Source organism: Silurus aristotelis (genome assembly GCF_946808225.1).
Source record: "Silurus aristotelis genome assembly, chromosome: 28".
Lineage (NCBI taxonomy): Eukaryota > Metazoa > Chordata > Actinopteri > Siluriformes > Siluridae > Silurus > Silurus aristotelis.
In genome coordinates, this window is record NC_139601.1 from 17143564 (window position 1) to 17158869 (window position 15306).

Consider the following 15306-nt stretch of genomic DNA (forward strand, 5'->3'; position numbering starts at 1 on the left):
GTCCATTTTTTTTTTACCCCAAAAAAATCTAAAACTCTTTTTATTCTGAGGTAAAAAAATGTATGTTTTCTGCAGTTTTCAAATGCACACCATGCGTGAAGGAGTTCAGGCGTAACACGGAGCTGTGAGTAGATTTGTTCTATCACTTTTCAGAGCTGAGATCTGAGCCTCTGTACTGTACTGTATTGTTAGTATGCTGTACTGTATCTCAGTAAGGGAGAGTGATATAATGAAACTAATCACACCACTGTGTTACTACTGACCTCCTTAATGTAAAATGGGAATTTGGTGATAATCGGAGAAGGTCCGGTACTTTTAACCTAATAAATATTAAGTACCTGTGTGGTTTTTAGGTTAAAAAATTGACGTTCGCCGATTAGCACCAAATTCCCATTTTACATTAAGGAGGTCAGTAGTAACACAGTGGTGTGATTAGTTTCTTTTTATCACTCTCCCTTGCTGAGATATAGTACACCTATTCTAGTATAGTAACAATAAAGAGGCTCAGATCTCAGCTGTGGAAAGTGATAACATCTCCAGTCTAAGTGTATTGTTATTGTGTTGTAACTGCAGTGAGACGGTTTTATTGATTGTAAAATCGTTTTGGAGAATATTAATGTATGTGAAGCTGCGGTGTGGCAAGAACCAGAGGATACACGATCCTGATAAACGCATAAAACATCATAACATTAGATTGTAATCAGAAACACACTGGAATCCAGTTCAATACGTCACATTTATTAAATCTGTTTTTTTTCAACCAACACCCATTTAAAAAAAAAAAAACAATCTTTGTACATGTTTACAGACACGTACACGTTTCTCTTGTCTTTATACACGTCACTACTACACATTCAGCTCAGTTTACACAATGCCGTCGGCTTCCATATACAAAACGCTGAGTTTAGTGTTTTTCCTTTAAAACGAATCGAAACCCAAAAAAAAAGCACAAAAAAACAAAACAAAAATGCAGGTTGCAATTCAGTTCTTTTTGATATAAAAAAAGAAAACATTTATTTACATGTTCAATAATTCTATGAAATGATCGATTATAATACTGTATCAAATTCTCCCTAATAAAGCACCCTTTAAACCCGGGTGACCTGAGGAGGCGGGGTCTAACCTCTGCTCATAGACACGCCCTGTTCCTGAGACAGACGTCCCTCAGTGACGAGCGTCTAACGTGAGGTGACCCTCGGCGCACGCCTTCTCAGCTTACGGCTTTTATTTATTTACACTCGGTTCCAGCAGGAATAGAAACAGTTCACGAGCGATTCTGAATCGTTCCCAACCTCGTACACGAAGAAAGGAAAAAGAAAAAAACAGAGAGAAAGAAAAGATGTTTAGTTCATATCCAGCATGCTCCAGTGTACACACAAAGGGGCGGGGCTCGTCGAAGCTTAGACTATCGATGCTCTGATTGGAAGGCGTACGCCGTAAACACTCGCTCACACTTTCACTCAAAAAAAATCTGATTTATAATGCATCACTGCCACACACACACACACACACACACACACACACACACACACACACACACACACACACACACACACACACACACACACACACACACACACACACACACACACACACACACACTGACACTGTAGCACCACATTAATGGAGACAGATAGGGGGCATTAAAGCTGCTGCAGGAGCTGTCGCAGGTAGGGGGCGTTGCTGAGCTGTCTTTTCACCCGAAAGAGCTTATACAACACTGGACAGTCGAGAGACACGCAGACGGCCTGTCTGTCTGCACTGCCGCTACAGCTCATACACACCTACAGACAGAGACATTACAATAAAGACCAGAAAAACAGATCTGCTTTTTATAGATTTAGAGTTGCATTCGTGTGTGTGTGTGTGTGAGTGACAGCACCCCCTGACCTTAAGGAGCTGTTCGTGTTGTTGCTCACACACTCGGAGGTTGTGGTGCAGTGTGACGGCGACACGCTGAGGCTCGGCCCTGCAGCGCTCACACACTCCGAGCTGAGTCAGCTCGTCACACACCGGGCAGTGCAGTGTGGTGAAGTACTGCGAGATCGTCCCCTTCCTCAGAGAATCATCCGCTACAGCACCCCCGCCTGGACACGACGACCACTTCTGCACCTACACACACACACACGTCCATGAGTACATACATTATGTTAAAATCTATGTCTCTCACACACACACACACACACACACCCGGGGCAGGGTGTGGTACCAGCTCAGCACGTCGACCCCGATCAGGTTGAAGATGCGAGCGACAGGAGGGAGGATCTGCTTGGTGATGTAGTAGGTGGCGTTCAGGCGCAGTGCAGGATCCTGAAGTACCTCCAGGGGGCGTCGCACCAGCTGGATCAGAGGAACTCCGGGAGAACCGTACACGACGACGTACGGCACGCGCTCGCCCACACGCGGCTCCAAACGCCGGTCGTATGCCATCATCCTCCTGAAACACGGAGAGAGTATCTGTGATCCACTGTGGAGAGCAGGAGCTCAAAAAGGTTCTTCTGTTCTGTTCGTGTGTGTTGGTCACCTGGTGAGCTCGAGTGCAGGGACGCACGCCCCCGGCCTGTAGGAGGCGCTGCCACGGTACTCTTTAGCAAAGGTCAGGTCCTGCAGACTTGCTCTGCCTTCCAGTACCTTCACACACTGCCTCTGGACATACTGCTTCACCAGAGAGAGGTCCCTCGTTTCAAACAGCAACTTCACAGACCGCTCCAGGATCTACACACACACACACACACACGTTTGTATTTACCTGGGTGGTTTGCCTGACAGGTGTGCACACAATGCAGCACGTGGTTACCTTGGCAACAGCGGGACAGACGTCACGGCGTACGGTCTCGATACCTTTGGCGTCGAACACAGGATCCTTCTGATCCAGAGTCTCGTACATGTAGCCCACGTAGCGCTTCTTAGTCTCCAACACACACGGCAGGTACACCTACACATACACACACACGCTCAAATAAATCCTATCTATGATCTAAATGATGGTTTGAATAATGTGTGTGTGTGTGTGTGTGTGTGTGTGAGACCTTTTCAAATTTGAGTTTGATGGGTTTGGGGTTGGAGGCCGTCACCGCTTCAGCGATTTCACTGCCGATCTTAAACGCCTGCTCTTTAGTCGCTCCCTTTAATAACACAAACATACTGACACACACACACACAGAGAGAAACAGAAGAAATCATACTCGGCATTATACATATCACTGAAATGTGTGTATATATACACGTGTATGTGTATGCGTGTATGTGTGTGTCCTCACCTGTCCGTGTCCCCGTACACTACACGTGCCCCCCACTTCTTGGTGTCGTTGACAAATTTGATGGCTCTCTCCAGCGTCTCTCTGGCTTTGTGTATGATGCTGTCACCCAGCTGCAGGAACATGAACACGTGATGTGTTTAATGTTGGGTTAGACTTCACTTGTTTCTGTGTGTTTATATAGTTGCTGATCTGTGTGTGTGTGTGTGTGTGTGTGTGTGTGTGTGTGTGTGTGTGTATGTATATGTGTGTGTATATACAGTGAGGAAAATAAGTATTTGAACACGCTGCTATTTTGCAAGTTCTCCCACTTAGAAATCATGGAGGGGTCTGAAATTGTCATCGTAGGTGCATGTCCACTGTGAGAGACATAATCTAAAAAAAAATCCAGAAATCACAATGTATGATTTTGTAACTATTTATTTGTATGATGCAGCTGCAAATAAGTATTTGAACACCTGAGAAAGTCAATGTTAATATTTTGTACAGTAGCCTTTGTTTGCAATTACAGAGGTCAAACGTTTCCTGTAGTTTTTCACCAGGTTTGCACACACTGCAGGAGGGATTTTGGCCCACTCCTCCACACAGATCTTCTCTAGATCAGTCAGGTTTCTGGCCTGTCGCTGAGAAACACGGAGTTTGAGATCCCTCCAAAGATTCTCTATTGGGTTTAGGTCTGGAGACTGGCTAGGCCACGCCAGAACCTTGATATGCTTCTTACAGAGCCACTCCTTGGTTATCCTGGCTGTGTGCTTCGGGTCATTGTCATGTTGGAAGACCCAGCCTCGACCCATCTTCAATGCTCTAACTGAGGGAAGGAGGTTGTTCCCCAAAATCTCGCAATACATGGCCCCGGTCATCCTCTCCTTAATACAGTGCAGTCGCCCTGTCCCATGTGCAGAAAAACACCCCAAAGCATGATGCTACCACCCCCATGCTTCACAGTAGGGATGGTGTTCTTGGGATGGTACTCATCATTCTTCTTCCTCCAAACACGTTTAGTGGAATTATGACCCAAAAGTTCTATTTTGGTCTCATCTGACCACATGACTTTCTCCCATGACTCCTCTGGATCATCCAAATGGTCATTGGCAAACTTAAGACGTGCCTGGACATGTGCTGGTTTAAGCAGGGGAACCTTCCGTGCCATGCATGATTTCAAACCATGACGTCTTAGTGTATTACCAACAGTAACCTTGATAACGGTGGTCCCAGCTCTTTTTAGGTCATTGACCAGCTCCTCCCATGTAGTTCTGGGCTGATTTCTCACCTTCCTTAGGATCATTGAGACCCCACGAGGTGAGATCTTGCATGGAGCCCCAGTCCGAGGGAGATTGACAGTCATGTTTAGCTTCTTCCATTTTCTAATGATTGCTCCAACAGTGGACCTTTTTTCACCAAGCTGCTTGGCAATTTTCCCGTAGCCCTTTCCAGCCTTGTGGAGGTGTACAATTTTGTCTCTAGTGTCTTTGGACAGCTCTTTGGTCTTGGCCATGTTAGTAGTTGGATTCTTACTGATTGTATGGGGTGGACAGGTGTCTTTATGCAGCTAACGACCTCAAACAGGTGCATCTAATTTAGGATAATAAATGTAGTGGAGGTGGACATTTTAAAGGCAGACTAACAGGTCTTTGAGGGTCAGAATTCTAGCTGATAGACAGGTGTTCAAATACTTATTTGCAGCTGTATCATACAAATAAATAGTTTTAAAATCATATATTGTGATTTCTGGATTTTTTTTTAGATTATGTCTCTCACAGTGGACATGCACCTACGATGACAATTTCAGACCCTCCATGATTTCTAAATGGGAGAACTTGCAAAATAGCAGCGTGTTCAAATACTTATTTTCCTCACTGTATATATATATGTAAGTATGTATGTGTGTGTGTGTGTGTGTGTGTGTGTGTGTGTGTGTGTGTATATATCACCTCCACACTGGGCATACGGCCAGAGAATGCAGCAGCTGTGTATCCGAAGGTAACGTTAGCGATGAGTTTGAGGCCGAGCTGGCGAGCGTCGAGGAGGCGGAGCAAAGCTTCATCACCGCGGTACAACTTCATCACCGACTTCACCATCAGACGAGTGTGTAGGATCTCCTCCAACATCCGGGGGAGCACACCTTTACGCACTGACGCCTATACACACACACACACACACACAAACACACACGAGATTGAACACTGAGAACTGGCTGTGGAATAAACACTCTATTATAATAGTGTGTGTATATTATTGTAAGAATGCGGGGCAGGGGGCAGGGCAGGGGGCGGAGCAAGGCAGAGGCTTTACCTTTACAAAAGCGACTCCATTAGGAGATATAGTGATGTCATTACGGAGCTGGTAGAGAAGATCAGGAGGAACACGCAGAGACGTACAACCAAACTTAAACTCATCAGACCTGAGAGATAGAGACAGTCACAAACAAAAAAACCATAGAGCGAAAGAAGATAAAAGAGAAAGAAAAGTCAATCAGAGGAAGAAACAAGTGAACTAGAAAGTGTGTGTGCGTGTGTGCGCGTGTGGTGCAGCAAGAGACGCAGGTGAAGGAGCAGCTCACGTTCCCAGGCTGTGGGCGTGGCCCAGGCAGGTGGAGTAGCAGTAGTTGTAGGCGATGACGACAGACGGATAGAGAGACTGGAAGTCCAGCACCAGCACTGAGTTACTGTAGAAACGAGACTCAGGCTCCATCACCAGAGGAACACTCTGAGGAGCACGCTGCTGAGCACGCTGAGATACGCTCGGGCTCACCACGATAAAGTTCAACGGCTTAGCGATACGCAACATCATCGATTCCACACGGTACTGAGAGAGAGAGAGAGAGAGAGAGAGAGAGAGAGAGAGAGAGAGAGAGAGAGAGAGAGAGAGAGAGAGATTTCAGCACTTATGGTCACATCTCAAATTACAAAATAATGTGTGTGTGTGTGTGTGTATACACACACCTGGGAGCCTCGTGTGAGGACGTGGTAGAACTGAATCCCGAACACTCGTGCAAACTCACTAGTGCGACCCACAACATCCCTCTGCTGCAAGAGCTGCATTACACCACACACACGGCTCATGTAGTGATCCACCACCTTCCACCTGACACACACACACACAATAAATACACAACACCAAACATCTTCCCTGGAGAACATCATGCAGAGCATCACACCACCTCCACCAGCTCTCCTTCTTCTCAAAGCATCCCGGTACCTTCTCTTCCCCAGCTAAATCATGCCCAGGCATCAGATGTTCACATGATAGAAAAGAAAGTACTATTTATTAGACCAGGCCTTCATCTTCTACTCCTCCATGGTCCAGTTCTGATGCTCAAGTGTCCACTGATTGAGCTGTGGGTGGTCAGCATCAGTTCCCTAAGCTCTCTGCACCTACGCAGCTTTAGATGCAGCAAGCTGTGATGCTTTGATTGTTCTGACTCCTTTCCATCAGAACAAGCATCAACTTCTACACCAGTTTGTGCTACAGGTGATCCTTTAAGGACCAAACAGACCTTCTGGTGGGACCAGATTTGACCAGACAGACCTTCTGATGGGTCTGATACGACCAGACAGTCAATACACATTAAAGAAGCTAAAATGTCCTTGTCTTCTTGTCTCCCGGTCACCTCTTCTTCTTCTTTCTTGGTGCACATTTGTTGTGTTCCCCTGTACATCAGGACAAACCCCACACACAAACCCTGCTGTTCTGGAGACGATCTGACCCAGACGTCTCGTCATCACAAGCTGTCTCAGATGCTCACACTCACCCATTTATCCAGCCTTCAACACATCCACTTCCAGAACTGACTGGTTTATGTACTGGGGTGTGTGTGTGTGTGTGTGTGTGTGTGCTCTCACCTGTACAGGTGTGTGTTGTGGTCGAACCAGTCTGAGAGTGTTCGGTGTGTGTAGAGGGGAAATCGCTGGTGCAGAAGGTGAAACGACACGTTCTCGAAGGTGTAGTTATTTAACGCTGCCTGTAAAACACACACACACACACACACACACACACTTTAACATAATAATTTCTGCATTTTTTTTGTGTGTGTGTGTGTGTGTGTGTGTGTGTGCGATTCAGCGACCTCAGTCTTCATGATCCTCCACAGGTTGATGGTGATGCGTCCGACGATGTGGATCTCGGTCATCACCTCGCTGCCGTACTCGTCCTTATCTTCACTGAAACGGTTCTCCTTTGCATCACCTGAGGAGAGGAACACACCCATTACCCAGAATCCACTGCACCTGGAACACCTGATATTACACTTTCCACCTGAGCGTTCAGACCAGTGTTCTCAGAGACTGCTCATCCTGTAAACCAACCCGGGGTGTGTGTGTGTGTGTGTGTGTGTGTGTAACTACTGTACCTGGCACTCGGGATATTAGTTGACACACGTCGACCCCGAGTGCTGATGCTCGCTTTAACAGGTAACCCCAGGAGTGCATCTGAACTTCATAACCAACCAGGATATCAGGATCATACCTGCACACACACACACACACACACACAGTATGTGACGCAGGTGAACAGTGTTTTATTTTACACTATCTATTCTCTGTGGACATCCGTTATGTTACACTTACGTTCTCATGATCCTGCAGACCTCATCAAACAGCTCCTTCTCATCCACCGTGTAAATGACCTGCAGATCCGCAACACCCGATCTGACCAGCAGAGGCGCTGTGCTTCGGGAGCCTGCACATTACATCATTACATGTACAGTATTTGAGAGACACCATTATACAACTGAGCAGGTGAGGGTTAGGGGCCTTGCTCAGGGGCCCAGCGCAGGTGCTGGGATTTAAACTCATGACCTACTGATCAGATGTCCAACATCTCAACCACTAAGCTACCCTCTCCCCAGCATGCACGGTTTCAAAGTAAATTAATACATGAAAAAACAGAGAGAAACCAGACGTTCCCTCACCTCGTCCTGAGGAGCGACAGTCTTTATCCACGACCACGGCGCCGGTTATCCGCTTGCTCTCCGACGCAGGAAGCGGACTGTCGGAGCTGAGGCAGTAAAATAAGGCACAGATGGGGTCGAACTCTGGGTCAGGCTCCAGGTCGCGACGTGTCCGAGCGTGCAGCTCCAAACTCATGACCGTCATGTGCTGCACCTGAGGGACACGAAATACAGAAAAAGCAAGTTATGCAACAAAATAAATACACGACCTCGTCAGTAAAGTGTGTGGAAACACCCGAATCGGAACAAACTCAGCAACCCGAAAGATTTTTTTTGAGATCATATTAAACATCTGGAATTATAGATAAAAACAATGACATGCGTTATGTTACAATCTCGGACGCTTTCGACGTGTTTAGTCGCATGTTAGGGGGCGCTGTACTGCCTCACAACATTACAACCAATCACAGTTGTGCAGATCCAGTCTAGCACCGGTCGATCTTTCGGCAGCGGAGAGAGAGAGAGTCTGATCCTAACTTTCGTTTGAAAACTTATATTATTCGAATTCCTCCCACACTGGGGCGACGTTTTTAGTCGAAAAAACTTTAGCCTTTTTTTATTTTTTTTTTTTTTTTAAACGCTCTCCAAAGTGGAGAATTTTCGTGAGGTGGTGTGGATTGTGTGAGAAAATAAAGGCTTTCGAAAACGATGACACGTTTTTTGTCGTCATCACCGCTACGGAAAAAAAAACCAGTAACTAAAAGGGCAGAAAAGACGCAGGTCGAGGAGTTTTGCTCATGTGCAGTACAGGGATTTTCAGACATTTGAATGCGGATGAGCAACTTTCGGAAAACGCTGAAAAAGAACGTGGATGCAGAATGGTTTTTTTTTTTAGATGTAGATTAGTCTAGACATAGCCTTTGTTTTATTGAAATGGTGAGCCAGCCAGGATCTTTTTGGACTTACCTCATGCAGCGCTTTCGCCTCCTGTAGGTTCTGCATGCCGACTTTAAAGCCGTACGAGTTGCACAGCGACGGCCCCTCGATCTGAGAGTTGTCGCCTTTGGCGACGTTTACACCAGCGAACTGATTCTACACGATGGAAGATCATTCATGCATTAGCGACAGTACAAGAAGACTGAAATGCGCTAGGTTGCTCTTACAGGACCGATGTGTACCTTTATCTGGGTGGTGAGAAGAACTCTACGTAACGCACTGGTGCTGCTGTTCCGTCTCTGCTGCAGTCTCTGAGATTTTGGCTCCACATCTGGAAAGGGGTTAAATGTGATTTGATACGTTTAGGATTTAATTACACGTGCTAAACAATCCTGGAGGAACTATTCATCGCAGAAAGTAACTACCTTCTGATCCAGGACTGCAGTCAGGCTTGCAGGCTCCTTCGCTTCTTCTCTTGCTGTTGATGGGGGTGCTGTGGAGAAGGGAGGGACTGGAACTCACCCCATCCTGGACTTTCATTGGAAATGGCGACGGAGAGAGAAACTGCTTTGGTTGAAGGCTTTCCGGTGAGATCGGATCAATGGAGCAGACAAACTTGGGCGACGTTAATCCAACGTCTAATTCCTGCTTTTTGTTTTCCAGATCTATGTTGTGTGATGTTTGCTGCCATGGAGGAAAACAGGAAGGATCTGGAGATCGAGTTTGTTTGAAGGAGTCCTCATCTTTCTTCTCTTCTTTGTTGATTTTAGCCCCCATGCCACATTTCATCTCTTTTGGACTGTTAGATACGCCTGGTTCTACAGGAGATATACTGAGAGGCAAAGTTAACTCGTTCTTACTGACAGTCTGCAAAGCTGATACCTTTCCAGACGCCTCATCCTGCCTCTGAGAGCATTTTGCCAGCTCCTTGTGGTGTGGTGATTTATTGTCATCCTGGACCAGGCTCACATTATGAGCACAGAGTCTGTTCTTCTGATCTCTTTGAAGGCACTCAAATTGTCTCTTAGCTTGCAGCCAGAGCTGCACTCGTTCTCGACTTGGGGCACTTTTACAGGGCAGGAGAATGACCTTCTGACCACTTGTTGGAGATGGACTGCTCTCTTCCCTGTTGCTTTTGATTAAGTTTGATGGGTCCTTGCCAGGAAAAGATGAAGAACCCGGACGGGTCATGGCTAAGAAAGCAGTTTTCCAGAACTGGAGACCTTCTTGTGATAAACCACCAACAAACTCGGTCAAATCTTTAGCTAACCTTGTCTCCAAAACTAGTTTGCGTCCAGCAATTTCTCTGTTTGGAGAAAAGAGAATTGAGATCAATCCTTCTTTTGTACACGTTTTATTCAGAAAATTTGGAATGTCTTCTGATATTGAAAACAAAAATCGTTGTGCAAACTTACCTTGGTCTCAGAGGTACGTCATGGGGGTCACTGCAGAAAGGTTCTTGATAAGTGGCCTCTGAAAGTTCCAGCTCCAGCAAGGTAGAGAGGATCTCCTCCCGACTCGGAGGGGACATCAGTGGTTTGAGGATATGAACTCCTGCACTCTTCTGCACCTGACTGCTGCTCTTTATCTGTGAGAGAGAGCTGATGGAGCGTGGAGAACTACTGGGAGTTGTGGATGTAAAAACCTCGCTACTGTCCAGCAGGTCCCCTGTTGGGGACACACCATTATCAGCAAAAGAAACCGATGTGAGGGGTAAGAAATGGTCAGGGCCTAATAACAGGTCACTTTTCTCACAGTGAAAGTCCTGGAAGTGGCTGCCATGCATCTTGGACAACGAAACACCAGAATTTCGGCTTTTTAAAACCCTCTCAGAGCCCAGCAGTGACAGAGAAAACTCATTCAACAAGCCTTCACGGTCTCCACCACAGGACCTATCAAACAGCTCAGGGCTAACCGGCCTCTCTGATTCGTGCATGCAGTTCTCCACAATGTCAAGGACCTTCACTTGAGAATTTTCCATATCCAGAGAGGACACTGGTTCTTTTTTGAAATCACTAAGGAACTTATGAGGCAAGTTCTTGTCTGTTAAAACAAATTGGCTTCCGGAATAGAGACCTGAGAAGTCTGCCTGGCCGACAGCATTAATGTCAAAACTGTAATTATGAGGAACTTCAGGAGATAAGCTATCATCAATAGAGTAGGAGCTGTCAAATCCTGGATCAGATAAAAACACTGGACTCCCATCTGAAAGTGGAGGTTCTAATCGAATGTGGTCTTCTGTTTTGCCATTCTTTCCTTTTCTCCTTCTTGGCTTAGACTCTTTTGGCACTGGAGTTCGTTTCATTCTGGTCTTTCTTGGTGTTCCTGAGGATGATCTTCTAGGTTTTGCAATAGCAGAAGCTTGTTTGGTGTTAGAAACACTGTTTAATACATTCTCTCCCTGAGAGCACTGTCCCTCCTTGAACTGTCTCTTCTGGAGCAGTGCCTTCAAGACTGCAATACCAGAAGGCATCTCTGGATGAGTGACCATCTTTCCATTCTTTGGCACTGACGGATCTTTCTGAGGTCCATGCATTAAAACATTCAAGGATGTCGTAATCTCAGGGCTTTGTACAATAGGGTTTTCAACCTTCTTTTTGGATTGACGTCTCCTGGGTTTGGCAGGCATCTTTGGATCTGGCTGTGAACAATAAATATCTTTAAAGGTTCGATCTCCACCAGCTTTAAATTCAGATGGACTGGTTCCATCTTTAGTTATTGTGTGTGAACTTGAGCTATGTTTTATGACAGGGCATGGAGATCCAGAAGGCGTCTCAGGAGAAGTATTAGCAGCACTCTGAGAACCTTGTAGTGAATCAGGTACACTGATGATCGGTTCTTGCCCGATATGTGACTGAACCAACTCTGACTTTGGTTCAGTGGTATATGGTAGAGCTTGAGGATCACCACTGACCTGAAGACTGTTTTGGCAGGAACCTGGACGCTGACATGGGGTCAAATCATCAGAAGTGGTTTGTGTTGGTGAAAGTTCATCAACTGGATACAAAGACTGTGAACTATTTTGAGCTCCTGCAGTCACAGGGGACTTTACCAACCTCTCCAGCTGGTTCTTCTTAAAAGACCTCTTGGTTTTCTGAGGAGCAGATTTGCTATTATGAATGGATTCCTTACTGTTAATATCTGTCTTTGGTTTTCTTGAAGTTCTGCGCCTTGCTTTAGGCTGGATTTCTCCAGCTCTTGTAGATCTACCCCCAGGGGACTTAATATTGTTTTTTCGTTTTTGACTAGCGGCAGAAGGCGCTCTTTGTTTTGACGTCCTGCCTTTTTTGCTACAACGGTTCAATTCTTCATTAAGCGAGAGTTGAGAGTTTATCAAACAAGCATTAGACTCGAATTCTAGAAGGGGGTCAGTGGGAGACCAGCATCGTGGTGGGGTGGAATCAGTAGAACTGGGTGTCCTTTCCGAGAGATATCCCAAATCAAGCATCACGTCAGAGTACTCCTTGCAACAGTCATCAGCGAGGTCATTATAGCACACCTCAGGAACAGGCAGTTTTGGTAATGAAAGCGCTTTTACTTTCTTTGTCCTGCGGATTTTACTTCCTTTTACAAAACTTGTTTTTGGGAGGTTGCAGAGTTTCTCTGATTGTGGCGCGACCTTCCCCTTTCGCTTAGGAAGCTTCTTTACCTTTGGTTCAGGAACCGGGTATCTGACTGCTGTCGACTCTGGAACCTTGGGCCAGAAGTCTTTCAGAGGGGCGAGTTGATCATAATGCTCCAGCTTCTGTGGGGTTAGTACCACTTGTGGTTCATCTCCTTTGACCTTGGCCATCTTTACCAACATGTTCTTCTGGCCTTTAAAACGGTTAATTATAATGTATTTGATGATGACTGGGGGCTCTTTTCTTGACAACTTTCTCTTTTTCCGACCGCTGTTTGGTAAACAGTTTTCTTTAACGCTGTCCTGATGAGCCACAACAGCTTGTTTGAAGGAAGAAGGACTCGCTCGATCACCATCCTCACTGTCATAATTTATAGTTTTCCGTTTTGTGCGCAAGGTATACTTGCTGCCGGGTAAACTCGACACCTCGGTGCAGGCTATCTTCTTAGGAAGATCAGTCAGATTTTCCACAACAAGATCTTCAACTGCAGCATCAGATTGTGTGACTTCAAAGGTTTCCATCTCAGTATTCTCCTCAGCTTCCTGATTTAACTGAACTGGTGTGATTGAGATTAAACTTGCAGCAACCTCATTTTTGGATGTTTGGGAACTTTCGCTCACACTTGCACGTTTCTGACTCACTGGACTGTTTCTCTTCTTGCTTAACTTCATTCTTGATCTTTTTTGTTCTAGGTGATCCGAGCTACAACCAATCTCGACAGTCTTACTTCCGACTTGCTTCTTCACCGGCCGTGAAAGACAGTTTGAGAGAATAACACTGGGAAAAAATTTGTAGTGAGCCTCCTGCTGGGCTACGATTTTCCGTTCAGTTTTGTTTTCCTGGTAGTCCTCATATCGGATCTTGAGTTCCCCAACATCACCGTCTTCACCATCCTGCTCCATTTTACCTTCTTGAGGTACCAGGTGCTCGAGATCTTTCACTGGGCTTGACGTTTGTTCGAAATTCCTCAGCACCGGGGAGGATCTGGGATCTTTAACACTTTTTTCTAGTTCGGTTTTAGGGGGACTGTTCCTCAGCTCAGAATAACACAAAGAAAAACTCTGATTTTGCAAAACAGAAATGGGATTATTCTCAGCGTTTTTAATGTTGCTGTACTTTTTGCGGCTGTGAGAGAGCTTCGAGGTTCCAAAACTATCGGATTCGGATTTGTTAACACCTCCAGGTTTGTTTTCATTGGTATAAAGTACTCTCTCCACACAAATCTGAGACATATTTGACAGGATTGGGTGCTTGACTGGAGGGATATACGGGATGTCTTTATTCACTTTGAGCCCTGTTAACAGCTCACTAGCTTCTTGGCTTTCATCAGGAAGGGTCTTGTCAGCTAGTTGCACCTTATCCAGTGATCCGGACTGTCGATGCTCGGGGTGCTTGCAGTCAAGAAGGATTTTAGCTGAGGACGGGGGTTCCAGGAGAACACTTTCGCTCTGGCAGGGATTTTTCCTGCCCAACAATTTATCGTTAGCGGGAAGAGATGAGTGAGTTTGGGATCCTTTGTCAGATAGTGAGGAATCTGCAAAAAAACCCAGAACAAGTCAACACTGCATCACCTATGAAATAATTCTGGTTCTGAATGGTTCTTTGGGTTTGTGGTGGGAAGGAGGGGGGTTATATATGCAGGGTGGGGGTACTAACACACCGCTACTCTCATCTGCAGCCCCATCCAGTTGGGGTATGGCCAGATCTGCAAAACAGTTGTTTCCGCTCCAGTCCATATCTTCTTCTGACAACTCGTGTTCTTCTTCACTGGAACTTTCGTTTATATCATTCAGCAGACGTCTAAATGAAAGAGATGATGATGATGATTAAAACGAATTATGATTCAATTCTCAGAACTCATCTACAGCTCAGAGAAAGCACGATCCCATTACCGAGCTGACGCTTCTGGAATATCCGTATCCCATCTCTGTGACATCACCACGCTCAGCTCGGCCTCCTCCTTCTCCAGCTCGGGCACCGCCTCCTCCTCGTCACTGTTGTAGGGGCAGCTTAGACTCCCTGATAGCTCCTGACGGGGAGCGGTCATTGGAACGTCGTTTTGAAACCGATGTTCTGTGAGTCCCTCGAGAAAGTCCACCATCGCCTGATCCTGGCTGTTATCTACAACAAGAACATTCATCATTCTCCTCAAAGCTTCTTAAATCCCTCCTTTTGTTTATTGCTATATAGGTGGAGAGAAAGTGTGTGGAAGAGTGACTTCTTACCCAGAATTAGGGATTTGTTGGACTTCTGAGACATGGGCAGAAATGTCTGACTGCTCTCTAACAAACTCAAAATGGCCTCCTCGTCCACAACCGCAACTTCTGCAGCTTTGCCAGTAGAACGTTTATTGTCTTAGCAGAAAATGAGAGAGAGAGAGAGAGAGAGAGAGAGAGAGAGAGAGAGAGAGAGAGAGAGAGAGAGAGAGAGAGAGAGAGAGAGAGAGAGAGAGAGAGAGAGAGAGAGAGAGAGAGAGAGAGAGAGAGAGAGAGAGAGAGAGAGAGAGAGAGAGAGAGAGAGAGAGAGAGAGAGAGGGGGGTTTAACTATTTTCTTTAATCACCTCATTTATTCCAGCAGTCTAAACATGACATTCTGGGTCAC

At 45.9% G+C, this 15306-nt stretch overlaps 1 protein-coding gene across 1 annotated transcript in view; it reads right to left on the minus strand.

Annotated features, from left to right (window-relative positions):
- Window positions 1-717: 717 nt before the first annotated feature.
- Window positions 718-15306, minus strand: part of rev3l (REV3 like, DNA directed polymerase zeta catalytic subunit) — a 19326-nt gene continuing 4737 nt past the window's right edge. Inside the window, 23 exon segments of the mRNA XM_083533601.1 lie at window positions 718-1784; window positions 1891-2112; window positions 2191-2437; window positions 2525-2715; window positions 2798-2935; window positions 3030-3144; window positions 3261-3370; window positions 5189-5395; window positions 5550-5658; window positions 5818-6062; window positions 6200-6341; window positions 7100-7218; window positions 7324-7442; window positions 7606-7721; window positions 7823-7934; window positions 8167-8359; window positions 9112-9237; window positions 9324-9412; window positions 9507-10387; window positions 10497-14238; window positions 14365-14504; window positions 14597-14825; window positions 14930-15058. Coding sequence (XP_083389727.1) covers window positions 1644-1784; window positions 1891-2112; window positions 2191-2437; window positions 2525-2715; window positions 2798-2935; window positions 3030-3144; window positions 3261-3370; window positions 5189-5395; window positions 5550-5658; window positions 5818-6062; window positions 6200-6341; window positions 7100-7218; window positions 7324-7442; window positions 7606-7721; window positions 7823-7934; window positions 8167-8359; window positions 9112-9237; window positions 9324-9412; window positions 9507-10387; window positions 10497-14238; window positions 14365-14504; window positions 14597-14825; window positions 14930-15058 — 7862 coding nt within the window. The 3' untranslated portion in view covers window positions 718-1643.